Raw genomic sequence first — 21,681 nt, forward strand, 5'->3', positions numbered from 1 at the left:
TCTGTTTTCTGTTTACTCTTTGCTTGGTCAAAAAAAAAAAAAAAAAAAGGGGGTGAAAAAAAAGAAAGAAAGAAAAAGGTAATTTGTAACCAAAGTCAACCCTGTGACCAATTTCCAAGATGGCTAACACTCATGCCAGCACTACTGAGGGAAGTGGGAGGGCATGGGGTGGGGAGGGGCAGAAATACGTTAGGGTGATGAGACAGGAATCCCTGAAGGCAGCATTGCACCCCAAGCACCTTGTATCATGGAGCTGCTGTGCTCTGTTATTGGGAGAACCTTGGAAAGGATTTGAGACACTGTTCTTTGTTCCTAGGTAACCAAAAGCAAGCACTAAAGGGGCTCGCATTTAGCTACTGGTCAAGAGAGATGTATTCCCTYGGTGGCCACGAGGTCATGTCCTTATTTATTAACACTTTTGTTCTCAGCCAGTTCTGCTTGGGGCACCAGTGTGACGTGTCATTCACACCAGTGTAGCTGCTACTGTGCCTGAAGTGTTGTCAGTTCAAAGGGCTGTGTCTAAGCTAATCTGATGGGTCAAAGTATTTTGGAGCAGACACTTTATGGGTTGTGGAACTTTGGGTTCTGAGATGTTGTAGCTCAGACTTTTAGCCTCTTTTCAAAGGTCCTGGTGAGTGTATCATGCAATCAGAATAGTTTGTTTTGAAATGTAATCTTTCAGTAATTGGTAAACAATACTTTTTATCAAGTGTTGTGAGGCTCGTGGTGTCTCTTCTTAAAGGAAATAAAAATTAAACTCTCCTAAAGTTACCAGCCCTAGCATGTGTGGGAAAAAATCTGGCAGTGCTCAGTAAATGAAAGACATGCATTAATTTGGGTAGAGAGCTAATTTAAGAACAGCCCTTGGGAGGAGCCAAAAGCTTTGCAACACATTCTTCACACAATTCTTGTTCCAGCACAGTTGTCCGGTGGTAAAATTCAGTACATCCAACGTTTCTAATGTAGTCATTCTCAGAATGGTCTGCGGAGAGATGGCTGGTCACATGACATTAGCTGTCTTCTAATATGATTTAGCAGCTGGAAACAAGGCAAGCTAAAAATACATCATTTTCTTAATATTGCTTTTCCATGTTGGGAATTGCTTTTGTTGCCACAGAGAACAGGAGGAGAGGTGTCCAAGAAACAATTCTCTAACGTTATGCAGATAACGGATAAAGTTGGAGTAATTCCCCTTTTTTTTTCCTCAGCACAAGTAGTGAAATGAGACATAAGGTAGCTGATTCTCCATTATCTATTGTAATGGGGACAGGAGAGGTATCCTACCTAAGATGGGTATTTGGAGTGAGGTACATAAGCATGCAAGCGGCTCTGTAGAGCCAGCCCAGTGAGCTGGAACTGCTAAGCTCTGCTAGTCCTGAGCAAGCCCCTCCGGAGCTACAGAGATCACTCTGCTCCATGACCCTGGTTCAGGGATGTGGCGTGAAGAACAGGAAACCATCTTGAGAGTCTTTGTGTTGCTGTGCTGCACAGTTTGCAACCTGCACGAGCCACTGCGGGGAGCTGGCGTTGTCAGCAGTCCTGTTAACTTGCATCACTCTTAAGAGACGGCCAGTTTGAAAGATTGCCAGAAGAATGCTTCAGCAGACTGTGATAAGTTACCCTCCTGCTCCACACCATCATTAAAGCTGTCATATTACAGAATCACAGAATGATTGAGGTTGGAAGGGACCTCTGGAGATCAGTTAATCCAACTCCCCCTGCTCAAACAGGGTCACCTAGAGTACGTTGTCCAGGACCCTGTCCAGGTTACTGTTAGAGTCCGAGGCAGAGTTTGGGAGTTTGGTTGTTGAGATCAAACAGGTAAGTAAGGTATGCTGTGAATTACAGCTTTATAAACAAGGAAAGTTCAACTGTGCCTTACAGTATGGTTTTCAGTGAAATCTGGCTGATTTTAGCTAGTTGTGTATCTTATACTTTCTCTTCTTCTAAGATGACCAACATTAGCCTCGCTTCTTAGCAATTTTTTTTTAATAACAGTWTGGAGGAAGTGCTAAAATTCTGTAAACTGTCTATGTAAAGTGAAGTGGTCAGAGTGAAGCCTGTTCTTCCATGGACAGAGTTGAGAGGCAGCAGATGGGAATGTGGCTCTTGCCAGAAACTGCTCTCTGTGTATCTGTGTGTATGTGCACTTTTTAACTTGCTGCTGTTGTATTACTTTATCATGGGTGTTGCTGTGGTTTCTCTCTTTATGGACCTTTCTGTTCTCAACACAGAGGAGAGGTAAAGGTGGGAACTCAGACATGGAGCCCATAGACAAGTGGCTAATTACACAAGGAATGGTGAGGACTTCACCAGTGAAGCGATTCCTACTGCCCACCCCAGTCCTTTTTTACCTAGAATAACCATCCTCCATTCACCTCTCATCCCACCCTACTGAACCACCTCAAATCAGACAGTACAAGGAGTTTGTTTCTCACCTACATCATTACCTGGGACAAAGAGAAAGATTTGCACCAATTGCTGGTTTATCCAGCACAAAGGCCTGTAATCAAATGAATCATTTGCAGGAGCCGACATCACCTTCAGAACAAGCCCCAGGATCCTGCTGGTTCCTTATACTGTCTTGATTTACTTATGCAGTATCCACTTTTCAAGGGATAAACACAAGTCTCATGTATCTTATTCATAAAGAGGACACTTTCTAGATGCCTTTAAAGCAGCTCCTTCTGGCAACATTTAACTTCATGATCTAGAAGAAATGTGGAGGTTGTGGGATCATACCATACTTACTTGGATTGCGTAGTGTTAGGTTGCTTCTACGTGGAAAGAAAAGGATGGGAGGACTCCTAGCTAGATTGACATGTTCTGCCTCAATTAGGGAATTATACTGGGCATTAGATTTCAGACTCCAAAAGGTATATTAGTGTTTCTGATTCTAAGGATTTAATTCCTATGCTGAATGATGCCAGTGTTTCGGTAAAATTCGAGCTTCTGGAGGTCACTGAATTTGTGCACATTCTGACCTTGTTTGGAGTTGTTGTTCAACAACATGCCTGCAGAAAAAAATTCRAAAACATGTCTCAAGTGCAGAAGTCAGAAAGGAGGTAAACTTAAAGCCAAGTTTTAAGAMCAATTTTGAATTCTTGGGCTATATAATCCATCATTTTAGGTGTTTGAAAGTAGTACAAATAATGTGACCTACCTGTACCAAGTCCTAAAAATCCTTCTGACACCATCTTTGTGACTGTAGCTGAATTAAAAAATATGCAGTTCACAATTCCTTTATGGGCTGGGGCAAATTTGCAGTGTGGGGACTGGGCATCAGGGGCCTGCAGAATGGGACCACTGCTAGGGAGCACCTTGAAATTCCCAAACTAAATTGCCCAACACTGAGAAAGAGAAACCTATCCCAAAGTTAAGATTGAGAAAATTGAGTTTATAATCTGTCAAACTGACTCTGTCAAACTCTTTTCATTTATTCTTCTAGATTTAGATCTAATACAGATTATTTCTGAGGCCTAGCTTGTGAATCTGTCTGAAGAATATGCCTGGTGCATGCACAGTGGTTGGATACGTTCTTATATATAAGTAGTCATATCTGTCTGCCTGTTCAAGCATCCAAAAATGGCTCTGTACCTGTTAGCACATGTAGGTAAACCCAGCTGCAGTTACCTTTCCTTGGGAGCCAGAGTTTCATTTCAGTGTCTGTCAGAGACCCACGGCTCGTAACATGAGAGTGAAAGAGCTGTAAAATGAGCGGTGCCTGCTTTGCCTCTGATACCGTAGGCTGTGGTTCACAGAGGCTCTTGCTGTTCRGTGGCTCTGTTGCAGCCAGAGATGTGCTATACCACTGTTAGATGCTCATCCATAATGAATAATCCAGTGATTGAGTTAGTTCCTCTTCTTTGCCTTTCCACTGTTTACAAGAGCAGGGAAGCATGAAATTGGCACCCCTGCTGTTCACACCACTCACGCCACTGCTTTATTAAAAAAACAAACGCAATATTCGTTCATTGGCTTGTGGTTATTCAGTCTGGAAAAGGGATACTGCAGCATTCATGGAGGCATATGAATTTGGGGAGGGAAGGGGGTCTGGTTGTCCAGCCAGTCACTGCTCTTACAAACCTGTCATCCTTGTTTCTATGCTAAGTAGGAGAGAGAAGTATCTTAAAATAAAACCAAACTAATCATTAACTCTGTTTCTCTCCTAACTGGCTGTAGTTCTTAACCATATTTATTAATTCAGCTTTATAGCATTTGCAATATAAGTGGAATAACTATCATCCCAGGTATGAACTTGATGTTGAAATTCTTTGGTAACTTTTTCTACTTTTGAGATGAGAGGGGGAAAGAGGAGAAAGTGAGCTTACACTGTGCCTGTAACAGTAAGACCACCAACTTTCTTCCTCTCAAAAAATCCTACCAAAGTGTTATTCACATCCCTTGTGACCTGATATTCTTCCAAATCATGGTACTTTTAAGCTTCAGGTTGAATTCTTCCTACTCCTTTGCCACGTGTCTCAGTTCACCAGCATGCCTTTGCAGAAGGAGGCTCATTCAGGGCTCAGTGCATACTCTCCTGGTGAATTTGGCAGCATTGTTTCTGTTTCAGTTTAGTTTACAATTCAGTTTTGTTAGCAATGTAATGCCAGGGCTGTGAAGAAACGATCTACTCTGGTGTCCACTCCAGTGATACCTTCAAAGCTGGTGTGGACATAATTATAGCTACAGAAAACACTCCTGGTTCAAATGTGAATAACTCTACTTAGAGATGTTACGTAAGCTCTTTCAGTAAAAGATCTGTTTACACTGTAAGGTCTGGGTCCTTGCTAATAAATTAAATCATGCAGGTGTCATATAAAGGTCGGTATCAGCAGCTTTCAGTCACAGACTTTAACATCAGGGGACCACATTTTAGTGCATGTAATTCCAGGATCCCTTGTCATGAATTTGGGCAGCTGTTGAGTTTGTGTGAATATCTAGACTAAAATAATCTCTTACTCTGCTCACATGCCAATTGTATATTTATTATCAAAGTGAGAAGCAGATGTTGCTCAGCTCACCATGTCGGGAGAGACATTATTTGAGACAGTGTCAGAAAAACTGAACCAGAATTCACAGAAGATGATACAAACAGGTTTTTTGCCTTACATCCTGACTGCCACCAACCTGTCTGGCCAGAGAGCAGATTCTTCTCCATAGTAAAGATATATGAATAAAGATTAAATGAAGCCTCTGTTGAGATGTTGTTAATTAGTATCAGAGTGGGATGCYGCCATGTCTGCCTTCAATAAAGAGATATAGGATCTAAGATGTGGAAATGGCTTGAGTAACATGAGACTATTGAAATACGCCATCTTCTTGGAGACTAATGACTTGAATTGCGGACAAACTGAGAAATAAACGTCTGAAGATCTTATTTCTTCTATGTGGTAGGATCTCTCTCTCTTTTGAAGGCAAGCAGGCTTGTTCTCTTGTTCTGAAGATCACGTGAGTTTCATTATCCATCAAGTCATTATATTTTATGGAGCTCTACAGAGACAAGTCTGATACTCTGTGTGAAGGCTTTAGCTGTCTGGACTTGCCTATCAGATCCAGATTGGCTGGTTGTTGCAGGGGCACATCAAGCTGTGTTGGGGAACATGCTGCACCTGAGCTTTTGCCTTCCCCATCTATGTGATGTGTAAACACAGTTACAAGTAATCAAGTAGCTAATTAAATCCTTGCATGTGAAGTCAGACGTGTTCTAATATTGAGGCCAGGAAGCTATTTCAAGATCACAACAGCCCTAAATAGATTATAGGACTGTAGTAGTAAGCTGGAGTAGACAGCATGCATCTTAGAGCTCTAATTCTGCTACCACAGGAATGACAGACGTTTTTTTCCTATTGCTAACTAAGGGGGAAGGTGGATAGCAGCCAACCAAGTATTGGTGTCAGCTTCGTTAAATATCTGGAAAGAAGTGAATTAACTAAGCTACTACAAGGCAGTGTTCTAGCAACAATTAGCATGAACCTTGTTAAACATTTTAAGAACATTAATGAGATCACCTAGAGACCTGAATTGTCATTTCATACCTGCTTCTTTTCCAGTGGGATCATTTTTAATAGAAATAAAATGTGATGATAATAACCTCAAACTGTCTTTTTAAGGGTGGAATATTGGATTTTATGAGGAAGTACATTGGCAATACTCTTTGGCTTTTGAGCACTAGTGAAAACACAGCACAATCTAACTTAGATAAGTATGAACTTGAGTTCCAGGTTCCTGTGGGTTCTGTGGGACTGAAAGCTCGCCTTTGTTCTCCTAGCCGTCCTTTTCCATTTCCCTTTTAGGACTGTTTAGAGGACCCCATTGGTAGGATTTTCCAAAGAAGAAAGAAAAGGAATTTGAACGACCAGTACTTCATCTTTTAATTAAAACGAGTTATTTAAAGTATACTGAAATATTTTATGACTTAATTTCCACATTCTAAATGTATAGACTTTTAAAAAAGAAATCACAATCTTTATAAAAACAGCTCTTTCTGCCAACACTGACTATCTAGGGAGCTGTCGTGCCAAGACCGAGAGCTTCACTAGACCGTGTATGCTTGCATAATCGAAGTATTAACAAGACACTATCCCATTTTGGAGCCATTTCCATTTAGTTTGTGGCTGCCACTGCTGTTTGTTCTCAGAAGTTGTTGTCTTTTTTAATGTGTAAAACAGCTAATTTATTTTTGCATTGCTTCTCTTGAGCTTTAGGGAATTAATCTTGACAAAACTCCCCTCTGCATTCTTGAATTTAGGACTTCTGGAAAGGGGAAGGCTTGCCAAGTACACAGCTGACTGGCAAAAAAATAAAATTCTGTGTGTGGTCAGTTTCAAATTAAGTGTAAATAGTAAAATATTATATTTAAAACATTTTAAAATGTCTAGTTACTTTTGAGAGTTCTTTTCCCCCCTCTTTATTCTTGAACAAATCAAACCCAATACATTCAACAGATGTTTTATAGGAAGAGTGGGGTGCAGAATCTGAGGAAAGTAAACTGGCAGTTTGACTGTGGAAGGAGCAATGGATGCAAATCCTTGGCTCTTCTATAAGCATGTTGAAAGTGCTAGAAGATGGGGGGAAATGTTTTTAAAGGTCAACTCTGGAAAAAAAAGTAGCTGACATGCTCAAATGTTTATCTTACAACTCTTAGTACTTCTTATATGTGACCTGCAAGAAGTGTTCTTGCACTTCTGAGGTTTTTATTTGTTTGTCATATAAAGCAGGTCTGTCTGTAAAATAAAATTTCTTTCTTTTGATWTCTTTTTATAGCCTTACAAAACAGAGCAGCTTAGACTTCCAAACTGCTGAAGTGTTTTAGAGGACTCCTTGCAGGGTTGGAATGTTGCGATTCTCGGGAATCCATTACTTGCCAGGGCATCTGTAAAGTTTTCAGGATAACCAAGATTTGAATTCCTGTTCCTCCTAATAGGGGAGCTGCAGTACCACTGCGCTTTTTAGAGCAGCTACACTTATTCATAGAATAGGAAAAGAAGATACTATTTTCCTTCTCCCCTGCATACTTGCTTGTATCTTTTTTAGAGAAGCCTAGGTACCTTTCTGAGCTGCGTACTCTGAAGGCTGCACTTCCCAGTGCATTAATTATTGTGTGCAGTGTTAAGTAATATGAGAGAGACAGTAGCTGAAACTTCAGCAGTAATTTTTAGGTTGCTGTAGGCTGAATAAATGCATTGTTTTGTATCCCTGAAGCCAGTGTATTTCAAAGTTAAACTAACAAATCAGTTCTACAAGATGCAGCTTGTCCTCAGGAACAAACGTGCTGCAAGATGTGCACAGAGCCCTCCTCCTGCTAATAGCCACCCTGGCCAGCTTGCAGCAACTTCAGCACACTGTGTTAGCACTGTACATGTGATTCAACTTTTTATTGCACATAAAAAAAAAAAGAGAGTTATCCGAAATCTAGCCCATGACAGGCTAATGGGGCTGAGCAGTCTGTATGGTGCCTCCCTTGGAGCGAGGTGCTGCAGTTCCCCCAGCTGTAGATGAGCCCAGGTTTTCTAGCCCCTTGACATGACTATCTTTTCTCAGCAGCCCTCGCCTCAAGCAAAGACTTAAATGACCTCCTTAGAGCCRAAGGCCACTAGATGAGAAGAAAATGATCTTGAGGAGGCCTGTGAGCAGCAGCAGCCTGCACCACTGCCTCTGTAATTCAGTGTCCGTCTGTCTTCCTCCACTACGAGTCCCTGGGAGAACTGCGTCCCCCAGTAAATGCATCTGCAAAGCCTCTGTCAGCTCTTCTTCCCATGAGAGCTTTCAGGCAAAACTCTGGACAACCTCTGGCACTGTTTCTTCCTAAAGCTTTTCTAGCACTGTCAAGGTCTCTCTGCTCCCAGTCCAGCAGCTCAGCTGTCATGTGCTGGCCTGGAACCTGGATGCCTGACATTGTTTTCCAAGCTTTTTCCAGGCTGTCCTTACTGGATAAATTGTGGTGTTTTCCTGTTTACTTCTCCCATAGCCTGTTATGTTTAAGCGGTGTAGTTCGTCAGGAAGTTTTGCATCTAGTASGTAGTAATTTCCCTTTGCAGGCCCGGTCGCCTGGAGCGAGCTGTGCTGAGCGCTCAGCGTGCTGTGTCTGCTCTGCCTGTCACAGCTGCGCAGCCTGGCGCTTGCGGTGGTATCGCAGGAGGAGAGGCAAGCCYTTCACGCCTTTTTGGTAAACTGCCAGGCATGCTCCGCTGAGCCTCGCTGCAGCGCGCGAAGGCTTTGCTGCGCTGGAGCAGGAGCCGAGAGGAACGTGCGGTGGGCTTCCTCCCTCGGCTCGCCCGGGAGCTACTGCCCCGGCCTCCTCCCTGCCTTCGCCTTTGAGACGCTGCGCTTGGCGCTGGCACCCGTTCGGCTCTGCCACCTCTGCTGCAAGAGGGCCGCCTTCGGCAGAGAGTGGGGCCGGCGAGCTGGCACGGTTTTGCTTTAAACTGCTGTGCCAAGGTTCAGTAAGGCCGTGGTGCCGTGGCAGATCTGGAAGGAAACACAACTGTGTATCTTCAGCTCTGGACACCTTCAGAGAAAATCCAAATCGCCTTTATAAACTCTGAAGACTCTGAGCCCCTCTTTTTGCTAACCCCTCATTGTGGCTAATAACCATTAAAAAGAAGTGTGTAAATTTAACATTTCGAAACCTAACTGATATCCAATATTCTACCCTTAAAAGCTTTTCACGATCAAGATTAGAATCATCAGTCCATCTTGATGGTTTTAATATGTGGTCGGAAAGTTACCCATCTTACGCTGGCATCCAGTCACGTCATTCCCCGTAATCTTTCTCTTGGTTTTGTTAGCCTTGTTGGTCATAATTTCCTTTCCAAGTGTTTCTTTATTTGAAATGCCATTTATATTTTGTTTGCCTTTTTTTTTTCCAGCACATCTTACATCTTTGTTTTTGTTTTGTTTTCAATCTTATTTCTGGCGTTTTCCATCGCTCTGTGGCCATGATTGTGGATGTGTTTTGGTTTTTGCCTGCCTTGCTGTTCTCTCGCTGCACTCCCTAGATCCCTGTTGCACAGTCCTCTGTCATGGATGACATTGAGGAGTGGCTCAGTACCGACTTGGTGAGACTCTTTATATTTTCATTTTTCCCATGGGCACTTTGTACGGATAACTTTCAATACACTGCTAAGTTATTGGTGCTTCTCTGTGGGAGGCAGGGAGGCAGTGAAACTTCCAAATCCTATACCTTATTTCCCTTCGAGCGAAATACAGAAGTAGGTGGAGATAAGGTTTTGTCCAGCAGTACAATCGAAACATTTTTTTCACAGCTGTTTTATTTTCACTCCTCCATTTTAGCATCACAGTATTGCATACATTCCAGAAATGGCACATTCCTGATTCCCATGTAAAAAAGCATTTAAATATCTGCTGAAGTTTACCTGTGCTCTCCAAGGGACTTTAAGCACATGCTTAAAGTTGCATTAGTTCTGCAGCAGCTAAATACATGCTTAATTTTAGGCATGCTTTTAAGAGCATGCTGTATCAGAGCTTAGATTCTTTTCTAACTGAGATGTGTTTGTTCAAATCAGTCATCAGGAAATTTTGACATGTTTAATAATAATATTAATGAAAATTTGTTAAAACATCCCTTCAACATTTGTAACTTTTAGTTTCTCCTAGAAGATTATTGTCTGGCAATTACTAAACAAACAAACCAGCCAAAGACTTTTAACTAAAAGTAGCTTTTTGAATCAATCTGGAGTTTGTTTTGCTGTACCTATACACGCTTGTTTAAGCAGTGGTTCAGCTAGAATGCATTCATTTAGTTCTGTTTTTAATGCACATCCCCCTGGCTTTAATTAACGGGGTGTATTTTGAGGAGGGGTGGTGTGTTGCATTCAAAACTGTTCTTTTAAACACAGCGTTAGTGAATTGAAGTGTTTCTTTGTGGTCACCATATCCGCAGACCCCATCTCCTTCATCAGTTCCCACAAATTCAGAGATTGCCCCCAAGTAACTCCCTGCTCCTGAAGATCTCCTCCAGCCCTTTGCTCTTGCCTGTTCGACCTCCTGCCGGGGCAGCAGCATGGCAGGAGCTGCAGGGTTTGGGCCCGGCTCCCCGGCTCCTGGCGGAAGAACTACGGACACGCTCCGACATGTCAGTCCTTTGTTCGAGCCCCGCATGGGCTGATTGTGTGGAAGGGAGGAAGAGGCTCCCACTCTCAAACGCCATTTAAAGTATTTCAGCAAATCCTGGGTTTCAGTGTTTAGGTTTGATAGATTGGTCTTTAAACGTCATCTTTAAAACATCACTGATTTTCAGCAGCAGGCAGTATTTTCAGGCCGCAGTACAGACAGTCATTTTCAGATTTAATTACAAGCTAGCCTCATTTTTTAAAGAAATCCAGTAAATGTAACATATCCTCTCTGCTTAAACAGCAAACTTTTGCCTTTACCATTTAAATTAATTTAGCGGGAGTGAAAATCTTTACAGAGGGATGTCAAGGTAGTTCTGTACATTTGTCATGCCCTAGATAACACTGTTCAAAATGAGCAAAGCACAGAAGTGCAGGGTAGATACCTGACCAAGCCTGAGTATCAGCTGCTCTCTGGCCACAGCTATACTAAGTTTCCTTCTCCCTAGTACCAGTGTGACCCATCATAACCATACATGGATAAAGGTACTCTCTGAGAAATTTTGGATTGGATTTTTAGTTTTCTATCTGGGTTCCCCGCTCCTGTTTTTGTTAAAGGTTCATTTCTGCTCCCTGCTTCCCAGCTGAACAAGTTACAGATTAGGTTAGCTAAACTTTATTTTTTTCTGTATCCTTTTTGGAGTACGGTGGAACAAACAGTACATGTGCTTCTGAAGCAGTGGCTGCTCTGTATACCATTGGAAACTTCTGTACAGTGGAAAGCTGTTAGATGCTAGATGATATTTAATTCTCAGGCATGAAACACCTTTGTGAGGCCCATCACTATGTTCCCATTCTCCTGATAGGGAGGCCAGGGCATGTCAAAGTAGGTTCAGCTTGAGACTTTTAAGTAGTGTTGTAGTCCATTTTTAACATCCTAATAGGATGACAGTTGTGCCACCTCCGGGGACTAAATTTAATCTCCATGTTAAAGAACTGCAGTGAATTCACATGTTGAAATGCWCACAGCTGAGAGAAATGCAGTGACCCCGTGGCTTCTCAGCCCTTGTATCTCATGGACGTATGCTAACTGCCCATCAGTTTCTTGCCTCCAGCCAGTACTGGCTTTTTAAAGGAMTGTATGACAGAAAAAGTGGCATCTTGTAAAGTGTTTGTATGGCTCATGCAACTCAGTTTTGAACCAGGCCTATTTTCTGAAGTGGAAACAGAGTTGGACTGTCACTTCGGTCTAACAGGGAAACCATAGCTATCGGATGCCACCAGCTATCTTCAGAAGCATCTCTAGCATTCTTCCCATTGCTCTGCAGTACAGTGAAATGTCAGTCACCATTGGTGCCCTGACATGGGAGCCATGTGATTTCTCTAGGTCACTCTGCTCAAATAGTTACTGTGTAAAAACGAGTGATGGAAACTGTCCAGTTGCTTTAAATGTGTGTAGAGGATAATAGTGAAGTGCTGCCTGTGTGTTCATATATGCTTTTTTGTTCCAATTGCAGAAAGGAGAAGAGTTGGAAGAAGGAGTGACCAGTGAAGGTAAGCAGAGGTACCCATGGCTATGAGCTGTTCCTGGGTTAGTGTGCAGGCTGCGTTACCTGCCTTGATCCCTGCTGAGATGCTGACTTCTCCCAGGCCGATGTTCCACAACAAATGTTGCTGCATTTGGAAAGGGAGGAGAGTATTTCAGAGCAAAATGTTATTGTTTGTATTAGGAACCCTTCCAGCTTTACATGCTTTCCTGCCATCTTCACTGGGCTGTGTACCATGTTTGTGCCAAGAAGAATGCATACCTGAGCTGCTCAGCCCTTTGGAATGATGTTTCCCTGCTTCTGTCCCAGCCGATGAAGTAATGTGGGTTTTGATTGTCTGTGTTGACTGAACTAGAGTATCTCAAAGGACATCTGTACCCTTTTCTGAGGAAGTCAGATTGTACAAGTGTGTGTGCATGAGGGCATGGCCCAGCGTGGCACCAGGCACTGGATTTTTAGACCCTGCTAACCTCTGTCTTTGGGGCTAAATGTACAGCCAAAGTTCTTACTTGTCTTCCTTGTTTTTACCTTGCAGAGTTTGACAAATTTTTAGAAGAACGAGCCAAAGCAGCGGAGATGGCTCCCAATCTACCATCCCCTCCCCTGGAAGCCCCCAGCCCTCCAACAAATTCTTCCAGCAGGAAAAAGCAAGAGCGCTCGGAGGATGCCCTCTTTGCACTGTGAAGATTGCTCTTAGCTCCCCCTCATGCTCTGCAGAAGAATGTTGCTGTACGGCCACTTCGTCCTCTCACAGTACTTGGCTAACAACAACCTTTTTCCCCTCCTGGTTTCATAGATTGCTTCTCCTTCTCTCTCTCTCTCTCTCTCTCTTTCAAACAATCCATCCCCACAGGCTGACTCTTTCTATTTAAGTCCAACACTATTCCTGCCAGACCACGATTCTCCAGCACTCGCTTAATCCCCTCCTTCCTATCCCAACTGCACAAAACCAGCTCTTGATGCTGAAAACCCCTTTAGAATGCATGAGTACGTCAGACTGTGTTGAAACAAAAGCCTAGAGGGGAGAGAGCAGCCTTGCCCTTCAATTTATATAGGGATCATCCTCTTCTGTAGGCAGGTCCTGCCAAGTAGACTGCTCTGTCGATCAGCATGTAATTGACTGAGCTGGAATGTTCGGGAGGAGTGTGTCTTTATTTTTAGATAAAATGTTAATGTATTGGCTTTCGTGTYGGTTTCGACAGCAAGGAACAACTGTTCTCCTTTCAACATGTGCTTCACAAGTCAAAATCCTTTACTCTCCCACTCACACATCTCCTAGTACCATATGGTGGTCGTTTTCCCCCACTTTGTGCTACACTTCATATTCTTAATATCACAGGGTATTTTTTCCTTGTGTTTTATCTGGGCTTGCTCTAATTTGAAAGCAGTCTGTTGGCCGTGTCTAGTAGCTCTGGCAGTTGACAAGGATGAAAAACACTGGGCTAAATGGATGCTGTAACTCTAGTGCATGAAGCATTTTGCTCTTTGGGAGAGCATACTCACATGAGGATTTTTTCTAGAGTGTTTGCCTTTTAAAATAGCTAGATTATTTTGTCCTTACCTTAAATTCCTTCTTCAGTGACTGTACAGCTCAGCATTTGTCTCAACTGTTGTAAATAACATCCGTGCAAATGGATGGGATTTGCTCATGGACTGGCTGTGAACTGAGGTTCCTGGATGCCCTGCCGTGCCTGGTAGGATTGATGTGYTCGTTCTTGGTCGTAGGTACGAGAGAGAGGGGCAAACTCTACCCAGGCTTGTGTGAGAATCCTGAGGGAACGGGTTGCCTGTGGAGGGATTAGCCAGTTCAGTGGCTGTCTGTGCTAGAGGTGAAACTCTCCATTTCCTTCCAGGTTGGGGCCTGAGAAAGCGTTGGATGGTTGTGGCCGTGTTGTATGTGATTCCAAGCAGTTCTGGAGTGTCCTTTGTTACCTCTGCCGCTCTGTAACACCCAGCTCCTGAGGGGCTATTTTCTGCTTTCTAGTTCAAGAACGTTTCCTTTGCTTGCCAGAGGCACGGCTGATAACGCTGCTCCTCCTGGAGCTGCCAAAAGGAATTTCCACCATGTGTCTCTGCCTTGCTGGGCTGACGCACGGAGCTGGAGWAGACAGGCCACACTGCACTCGAGCCCTCCGTGTGTCCCCCAGCATGTTCCTTGGTGGGAAGCCAGTGGCACAGGATGGCAGGATCAAAGTGAGAGCTGAACACTGTGTGGCAGAGTGTATCTTCTATCCTGACAAAGAGACACTTTATCAGATGAACGCCCATGGAGGCAGCGCTCTGCTCAGCAGCACTCCAGCCCCTGTTCCTCAGGGCACGAGTTGTCTTAGGCAGCCAGCCACTTTGTTCTGACTTGGCATGTCTGAGCTTCCTGGGATGCTAATGTGTGTCAGGCTCTCTCAGAAGTTGTAGACGAAGAAGCCACAGTTTTAACTGTATTTATGGGGAACTGTGTTTAGATTCAACTAAAGCTGCTTTTTCCTGCACCAGTTTCCTGAATGTTAGTTTTAAACAGCTGACGCGAAAGTGATAGACGCTTTTATCTGAAAGTGGTTATTTCAGCTGGTAACATACTCTCTAGGGTATTCCATCCTTTGGTAGGTTGCGACACATATAACCTCTTCCCAAATGGCCAACATGGTTTGCAGCATGTTGGTTTTTGAGAGCTGCTACATTCATCTTTGGAGGGAGGCGTTGTTCGTACAGGTTTTCCAGGCAATCCCAGGTCAGATATCACTCTGTCCCTGTTCATCCTCTCCTCTGTGTTGCCCTACTTGCATTTTCTCCCTGGATTTCTCTGTATGTAGCTGGGCCCAGGCAAGGCTGCACTGGCACCCCCCAGTGCTGACTTAGCACCTCTTTGCGCCTCTGTAGCTCACTGCTTCCTGTCTGCTCTGCACTAAGCAGAAAGTAGCATGGCTTGCAAGTGGGCTAAGAAAAACTAGTGTAAAGATGGAGATGGCTTGAGGAGGAAGCTGGCTGTTCTCCCCACCTAGTTACTTTCCCCCTCAGCTTAAGTCCTACTGCATGACTCTGCAGGGAGTTTCTCTCTGTTTCATCYTTGTGGCTCATGTAAGTGCCAGGACAGTCTGTCTTGGAAGGCCAGTTGGTTGCATGTGTGCGCTGCTGCCCTCATACACTGCTCACTCTCTGGTTAACGAGAGGTGTGCCTGTAGCTCAGGATTTGGTTGCCAGACGCCCCACTGCCAGCTCCTGCCAGACKCTGCTTTCTGCAACACGTCAAATGTGGCCACAAGCCCTCAGGAAACTGGGGAAACTTCCACTGTGATGCTGATTTCATTTCAGACGGTGTCTGGTGATTGCCTGAGCAGTCTTGCCAGCAAAAGATGAATTGTTGGTATTCCCGTCAATGCAAAAAGCTCTGTGGGCGTCTTAAGTGTGTATTTTCTTTTCTAAATCCTTGACCCTGTAAATGGCCACATCAGGTGATTCTAAGCATGTTAATCCAGCTTCCCTGCCAAGTCCCAAGAGATAATCGCATTGCTCAGGCATGGGGATACTGTCAAATGATACTGAGTGGCAAGGATATCGCTGGTGCTGTCACTGGAGCCCCCCTGCAGAGCCCCACTGCCAGCAGATTTACTGCAAGTCTTCCCCCACCCTTAAGCAAAGAAAAAGGGAGGTGGAGGCGGCTAACCTTCCCTCTTTCTGTCATGCTAAGCCTGGCCTGTGTCTTCGAGCTGATGCTTTAGAAAGAGTCTGGGCCTTTCTTTGAAGCTTTTGTAGAGCTGTTTGTGATTGACTGCTCCCTCTGACTGGGGAAGGAAATGGAGAGAGATGGCTGGCGCTGAGCGGAGATGGGCGGCATGTGTAGGGACAAGTCAGAGGATTCTCCTGCGCTCATAACCTCGGGCGCTGTGCGGTCCCTGCTGACATCCTGCGTCACCGCCGGGAAGCGAGGGCACCGTTTTCTGGGGGCAGCAGSTGCTGCCGGCACAAGCGGCTGCTGTGGCGGATGTAGGGCAGCTCTCGGGAGATTCCTTCTTTGGGAGATGTGCGCTCAGCCTGGAGGAGATCGTTAAACATATTCCTGGTGCAACCTTCGATGGGCCTGGTRTAAGCACAGCCTCTACCACAAGCCTCCTGGGAGCTCTGAAGTGAGTGGTAGGTGGTGGTATTGCTGGAGCGAGTTAGATCTGGAGCCCGAATCAGCTCTTGTGGTGCTGAGCGTGTCGGGGGGCAGGAGACACCGAAGGGAACTGAGCATGCAGCATAACTGACAGTTTAGCCCAAGCCTTCTTTAATAAACCTAAAAGCTACACTACAGCTTCCCTAATATCCTGTATCAGGATCTCTCATCTTCCCCATCCTGTGGTGGTCTGCAAAAACCTGAGCAGTGGAAACTGTTCAGGGGAAAGGGAAGGGCTTTTTTTTTTTTTTTTTTTTTTTTTCCCGGAAGACTGACCTCTTGATTTATTCTTCCTGAGCTTTCACTGTAAATGCTTCCTCTGTGCAAGTGGGCAGAGAACATGTGTGGCTCTGATGCTTGTGAGAAGAGGGATGGAGCTGCAGTTTGAACTACTTTCCATAAGAAATAACATCCCAAGGCTTTCTAGGCCTGTTAGGAATCACAGCTTGACACTCAATGACACTAAATTATTATTGAGATCCACTGTAAGTTCTAATAATACTCTGTTCTAGGTAAAAATATTTATTTTGTCAATATATTTTCTTTCCAGTATGTTTTTTAACCTCTCCTGTTAACCCTTTGTGTGCTGAGATGTAAGAAATGAATGGTTTCTATTTAAATATATCCGTTGGGGTTTTTTAATTGTTTCATGTAGATCTCAGCTGCATCTCTGGCAGGTGTGATAGATAACGATGTGCTGTACAGACGTTTAGGGTGTTTAGTGTGTAGGCAAGGCTCATAGGAGAAGAGCTCATAAAGACATAGCATGTTTTTTCTTAAAGAGAACAGTATAAGTACGGGGAGTGGTCCATACAGGGACCCTCACATAGCCCCCAGCACATCTTTCCCCTTCTGATTATCACAGCCTCCATCTCTGAAATATACTGATCAAATCAGCTCAGGCTCTTGCATTTTCAGGGTTCATTTTATCCTTCTAAGCTGAAGAAGGATTTTGGTTGGGGGGTTTGTTTTGTTTGGGTTTGTTCAGGTTTTTTGTGGAATAAATCGACTGTTTCCACTTTTAAATGGAGGACTGTGCAGAGCTGGCTGTGGTGGCGAGATGTTTCCCTCCAGTGGTGGAAGAACAGATGCAGGCGGTGGTTTCAGGCCCAGGGCAGAGGTGGTCACCCCTTCCCTTAAGCCATACCAGGAGCTGGGCCCACACTCCTCCGGCAGCCCCAGCCAGCGCAATCTGTTCCTGCTTCCCCCTATTCAATGCTCTTCTATTTTCAGCCATGAGAACAGGACATGCAGACCAGGAGAGCAAACACAGCAGCGTTTTCAGCAGTCTTTTTGGTCCTATGAATTGTTAGGTCTTGTGGCTGCTGGGATACGCTGTGGAGTGAGAACTGCTCATGCTATCTCCGTCCCCAGGTCAGCCTGCTCCAGCTCAGTCAGTGTTTACCTCCTAAATGCTAACCGCAAGACTTGCAGAGCCTACCCTGGAAAAATAAGAAAAAAAAAAACAGCTCGGGACAGTTATTTTTATGGAAATAATGAAGCAGGCAATTGGTGAGTGGGTTTGTAGCCTTCTTGGAGGTAACCCTTCAGCTGCTGGGGGCACCCACTGCCATTGGAGCAGGCTGCGTGCTCTGCCCGCAGGCTCCTGGCCCCAGTGCCACTGCACCCTTCCCRCTTCTGCCTTCCCCAGGCCATGGCAGCAGTTTGCTCCGCCATCCTGGAGAAAGGTGAGGTTGTATTTTGCTGAGAGCTGGCTAGGTTTAGCGCCCTGCCATGCTCTTAGGCTGGTTCTCTTTAGCCCTTGGCAAGCACATGCCAAACATCCCACCCTGCTCTGTGCTTTTATGAGTACAAGCTTCTCATTCTGTACGTTATTATGAGCTATTGTWAACCCTACAAATGTAACCTGTGTAATAGCTTTTCTGTATATTACAGCTGTAGGCTTTTCAGATAAAAGTGGATAATATTTATTTACTGAAGATATTGGATATTTTTTTGTTTGGGAATGGGGTAGGGGGAGAAGGGGGATGTAACTGCTTAAAGAGATTGACTATGTAAAGAGAAACAAAATACACAAAAGCAAAGAAACTCAACACTAAAACGTTGCTGTATTCATGTAGAAAGTGTTTATGTAAGGATGATACAACTGTATTAATCTACCATTGTTTAACTCGTTCCAGAAATCATCTCTACTTTGGTTCCTGCATGTGAGATACTCCAATAAATACACTACTAGTGTGAACTGCAGGGTGGTATCGATCTGTCTCTCAGGTGTTGTCTCACTCTGCTCCACTGCCCAGCCTGAACGTGCCATCCTGAGGGTGAGCCCTAGAGATGTGCTCAGTCTGCAGCTGCTTTGGGGGCCTGTCAGATCTCCRAACACGGTGATGCCAGTTCTTGCACAGTGCCGTCTTTGGGGGACCCTCTGTGCCTTCATCTGAGAGGTCCACATGTTCTCACCTAGAGAAGGGCTCTCCACCGGTGGAAGATGTCTTTTGTGTCTTTATGTAGATCTTGTTACTGTGCATGGAGTTGTGCTACTGCTGGTGGTGAATTCATTTCTCTTTAAATCTTTGGTGCATCTTTTGAGGCTGACATCAGACTGGCAGATTCGTGACAGCTCTTGGGTTTGATGTGACACTGTCCGCTCTGCAGGGACTGCCAAGTCGTCCTGTCCCCATTTATGGTGGTAGTTGTGAGGGGCAGAGGGAAAGGAAGAGCAGCCATCTAACGCTGGAGAAGCAGAGTGGTAACATTTCAGCCAAAGACAAGCTGAGCAGTTTGTCAGCGGCATCCCCAGTCTCACATGTAGAGAACAAAACCAACGGTCTGTGTTTTCAAAGGCAGCTCTTCTGGGAGGAGTGTGCGCAGAATGGTTTGAGAGATGTTTTCCCTCTCCTGGTAGCTCCATATTAGCATGTATTAAATGCAGCTCTGCCCTGGCTTGTTTACCACTGCGCAGATCATGCGCCTGACTCTTCTGGTAGGTGCGTGGCCGTGTGCTGCTCAGAAAGGTGCGTAGCTGCTGCCGCCCTGACAGAGCAGAAATCGCACAAAAAGCACTAGGTCACACGCTTGCCAAACAGCAAGCGCCGTGCGCTGGAAGGGGCGCCAGAGCGGCTCTGCTGCCCTGCGTGGCAAGTGGCTGTGCCGTGCTGCACGCCCCGAAGCGCAGCGCAGCGCAGGCTCTGCCGGGAGGGGGGCAGTGGTCCGTCTGAGACCGCGAGTTTGAATGCTGGTGCAGGGAGGAGGTGACCGCTCGTGCAGTTGTCTTTTTCCCTTCTGCTGCAGGGCTAAGCCCTGAGCTGGGGCAGCCCAGGATGCCCACGTGCTGCAGCTCCTGCCTGTGTATTTACTAAAGCCGTCRCTCCGGAAGGGATAGCTGGTGGAGCAGACGGAGTTACAGGTAGTGGAGGAAAGAAGAGGGTTTGAATCTGTTTGCRACACATTAATGATTAACACTGCACTGCCATAGCAAAACGAGCACCAAAGCATGAGGGATGCTGGAGGCCAGGCCTGGGGAGYGTTAGTCCTCCCGGCAGGGCTGTTCTCGGCACGGGGTAAAGGCGTGCTGGCCGGCGCCGAGGCTCCGCGAGCATCCGCGAGAGCCAGCGGAGCGGCGGGGAGCCGCGTGGGGTGGGGTTGCTCCCCGCAGGCACCTCGGGGCTGCAGCAGACGTGTCCACAGAGCTCCCAGCCCGGGGCCAGCCCCAGGCGGGCGCCCCAGCCCGCTGTGAGCAGCGCGAGCCTGCCCGGCTGGCTCCGTGTCCCGCGCCGGCTGGCTCCAGGCTGCTTTGCTTTCTGCCTCTTTCCTGCGGTTTCCTCCCACCCTACGCTCAGGAAAAATGTCTCAGTGACTCCAAAGCAACCACGTGGCCCTGCTGGCCGATCCCCGGAGGAGCGACATGATGTAATCGCGGGCCCTGAGCCGTGATGCAGGATCACTCCACTCCGGGCCGCGGCGCTTATTGGCTGCGGCGCGCTGGTTCTACAGGCGGGGTTTTCCCTGCCCCGCAACCCCGCTTCCCCTGGGGCGCCCCACCCCGCGTGGCATCCATTGGCCACCAAATCCATCCCTGCCCACGGACGTCCGCGCTGCTTAACCCTTCCCCATCGTCCGGAGGACGTTTATTGTTTGCATTGGTGCCCTGGACTGCAGCAAAGCACCGTGCGCGGGGCCCTGGCGCAGGGGAAGGGATGGGGACGGGGAAGGGACCCCGCAGAGTCCCGCTCCGGCCAGCCCTCATTCTCTGCCCGGTGCAAAAAGAAAGCCGTGGTTACGTGCGTGTGTGTACGCGTGCTTTTCTTCCCCTCCCATGTCTCCCGGGGGGCAGGCTGTGCTGCAGGTCTTGCACGTGGGTTATTAAAGGCGTCTGGCCCTCGTGCTCATGCAAGGCTGCTTTAACGTTCCTCGCGGGGACGCGACGCCGTCCGCCGCCCCCGCYGCGGCCCTCGGGAGCCCGGCTGCAAACCGTCCCGTCCTCCTGCAGTCCGCTGCCCACAGTAAGTGCCTTTCTGCAAGGGACAGGAAACCTCCCGCTGCAGTGGAGCCTGACAATTCCCCCAGGACCTTACAGGACGGGGGTGAGCGTGCGGAGCCCCCAGCGCAGCCCCAACTGGCTTCACCTCCCTGTCCCAGGGCTGCTGCCCCCACCGAAGACTCGCAGCCTCCCCTCAAAAGGCTCGAAGCCTTCCGGGGGGGGGGGGGGAGCTTTTTATGGTGCACTCAATTTTAAATAATTCACAGGTAGCTTTAGAGTGTGTTTGGTGCTGCAAAAGGTGGCAAACTTTTTTGGCCGGGAGAGTTGCAGTGCATTTTCATTTCCCAAATTGTTCCTGGTGGTAACACAAGACACCCAGCTCTGCAGGATCGGGTGGCCCCACTTTACCCTGTGAGACCCCCCGGCTGGGCCCCGGTGCCTGCCGAGCGCCAGGAGGCTGCGTGGGCTCGGCCAGGGCTCGGAGGGCAGCGATGGCCTTGTGGTATCCGCTGCTTGTCCCTAACAGGGCCCATGGSTGCCCCCGCCACCCGGCCGGGCTGCAGTCAGGGCTGTAGTCAGGGGCCGGTGCAAGGCATTCTGCAGATCCAGGGTAGGGGGTCAATCCCTCTACACGGGGCGGGGGGACACACCGCACATCTGTCTTTCCAGGGAAGGCAGATGTTCCCAGCCCGTCTCCTGCCTTGGGGAACTGCAGGAGCCTGGAGATGGGACATGCTGGGCCAACCTCGCCCTGGCGTGTGGCTGCTGAAAGGTGCTGGGGGGCTTCGGCGGGCTCCTCCCCCCCGCTCCTCCCGCACGCTCGTCCGGCACGCGTCTCTCTCCCCCAGACCGGAGCTAGGTGGTATTTAGTGCCCAGCCCGGGTGGTCGGTGCCCAGCCCGGGTGGTCGGTGGCCGCCCCGGGGGACGATGCCCAGCCCGCGGCCGGAGCCGCCTCGCTGCCTGCCGGG

General features: G+C 46.9%; 1 protein-coding gene across 4 annotated transcripts in view; it reads left to right on the plus strand.

The window, feature by feature from the left end:
* TOM1L2 (target of myb1 like 2 membrane trafficking protein) overlaps positions 1-18,474 on the plus strand; it is a 58,255-nt gene extending 39,781 nt beyond the window's left edge. The window contains exons 13-16 of one of the 4 annotated variants that reach the window (XM_085301985.1): positions 2,235-2,300; positions 9,501-9,560; positions 12,092-12,128; positions 12,657-18,474. In XM_085301985.1, the coding sequence (XP_085158111.1) occupies positions 2,235-2,300; positions 9,501-9,560; positions 12,092-12,128; positions 12,657-12,805 (312 nt within the window). In that variant the 3' untranslated portion in view covers positions 12,806-18,474. Of the gene's footprint in view, positions 1-2,234; positions 2,301-6,296; positions 8,568-9,500; positions 9,561-12,091; positions 12,129-12,656 lie in introns of those variants that run through there. The other 3 variants (XM_085301986.1, XM_085301987.1, XM_085301988.1) reach the window with 3 other exon arrangements.
* Positions 18,475-21,681: the final 3,207 nt, after the last annotated feature.

This window comes from Rhea americana, unplaced genomic scaffold, assembly GCF_003343005.1.
Source record: "Rhea americana isolate MKP2758 unplaced genomic scaffold, rheAme1 scaffold_181, whole genome shotgun sequence".
Taxonomy (NCBI): domain Eukaryota; kingdom Metazoa; phylum Chordata; class Aves; order Rheiformes; family Rheidae; genus Rhea; species Rhea americana.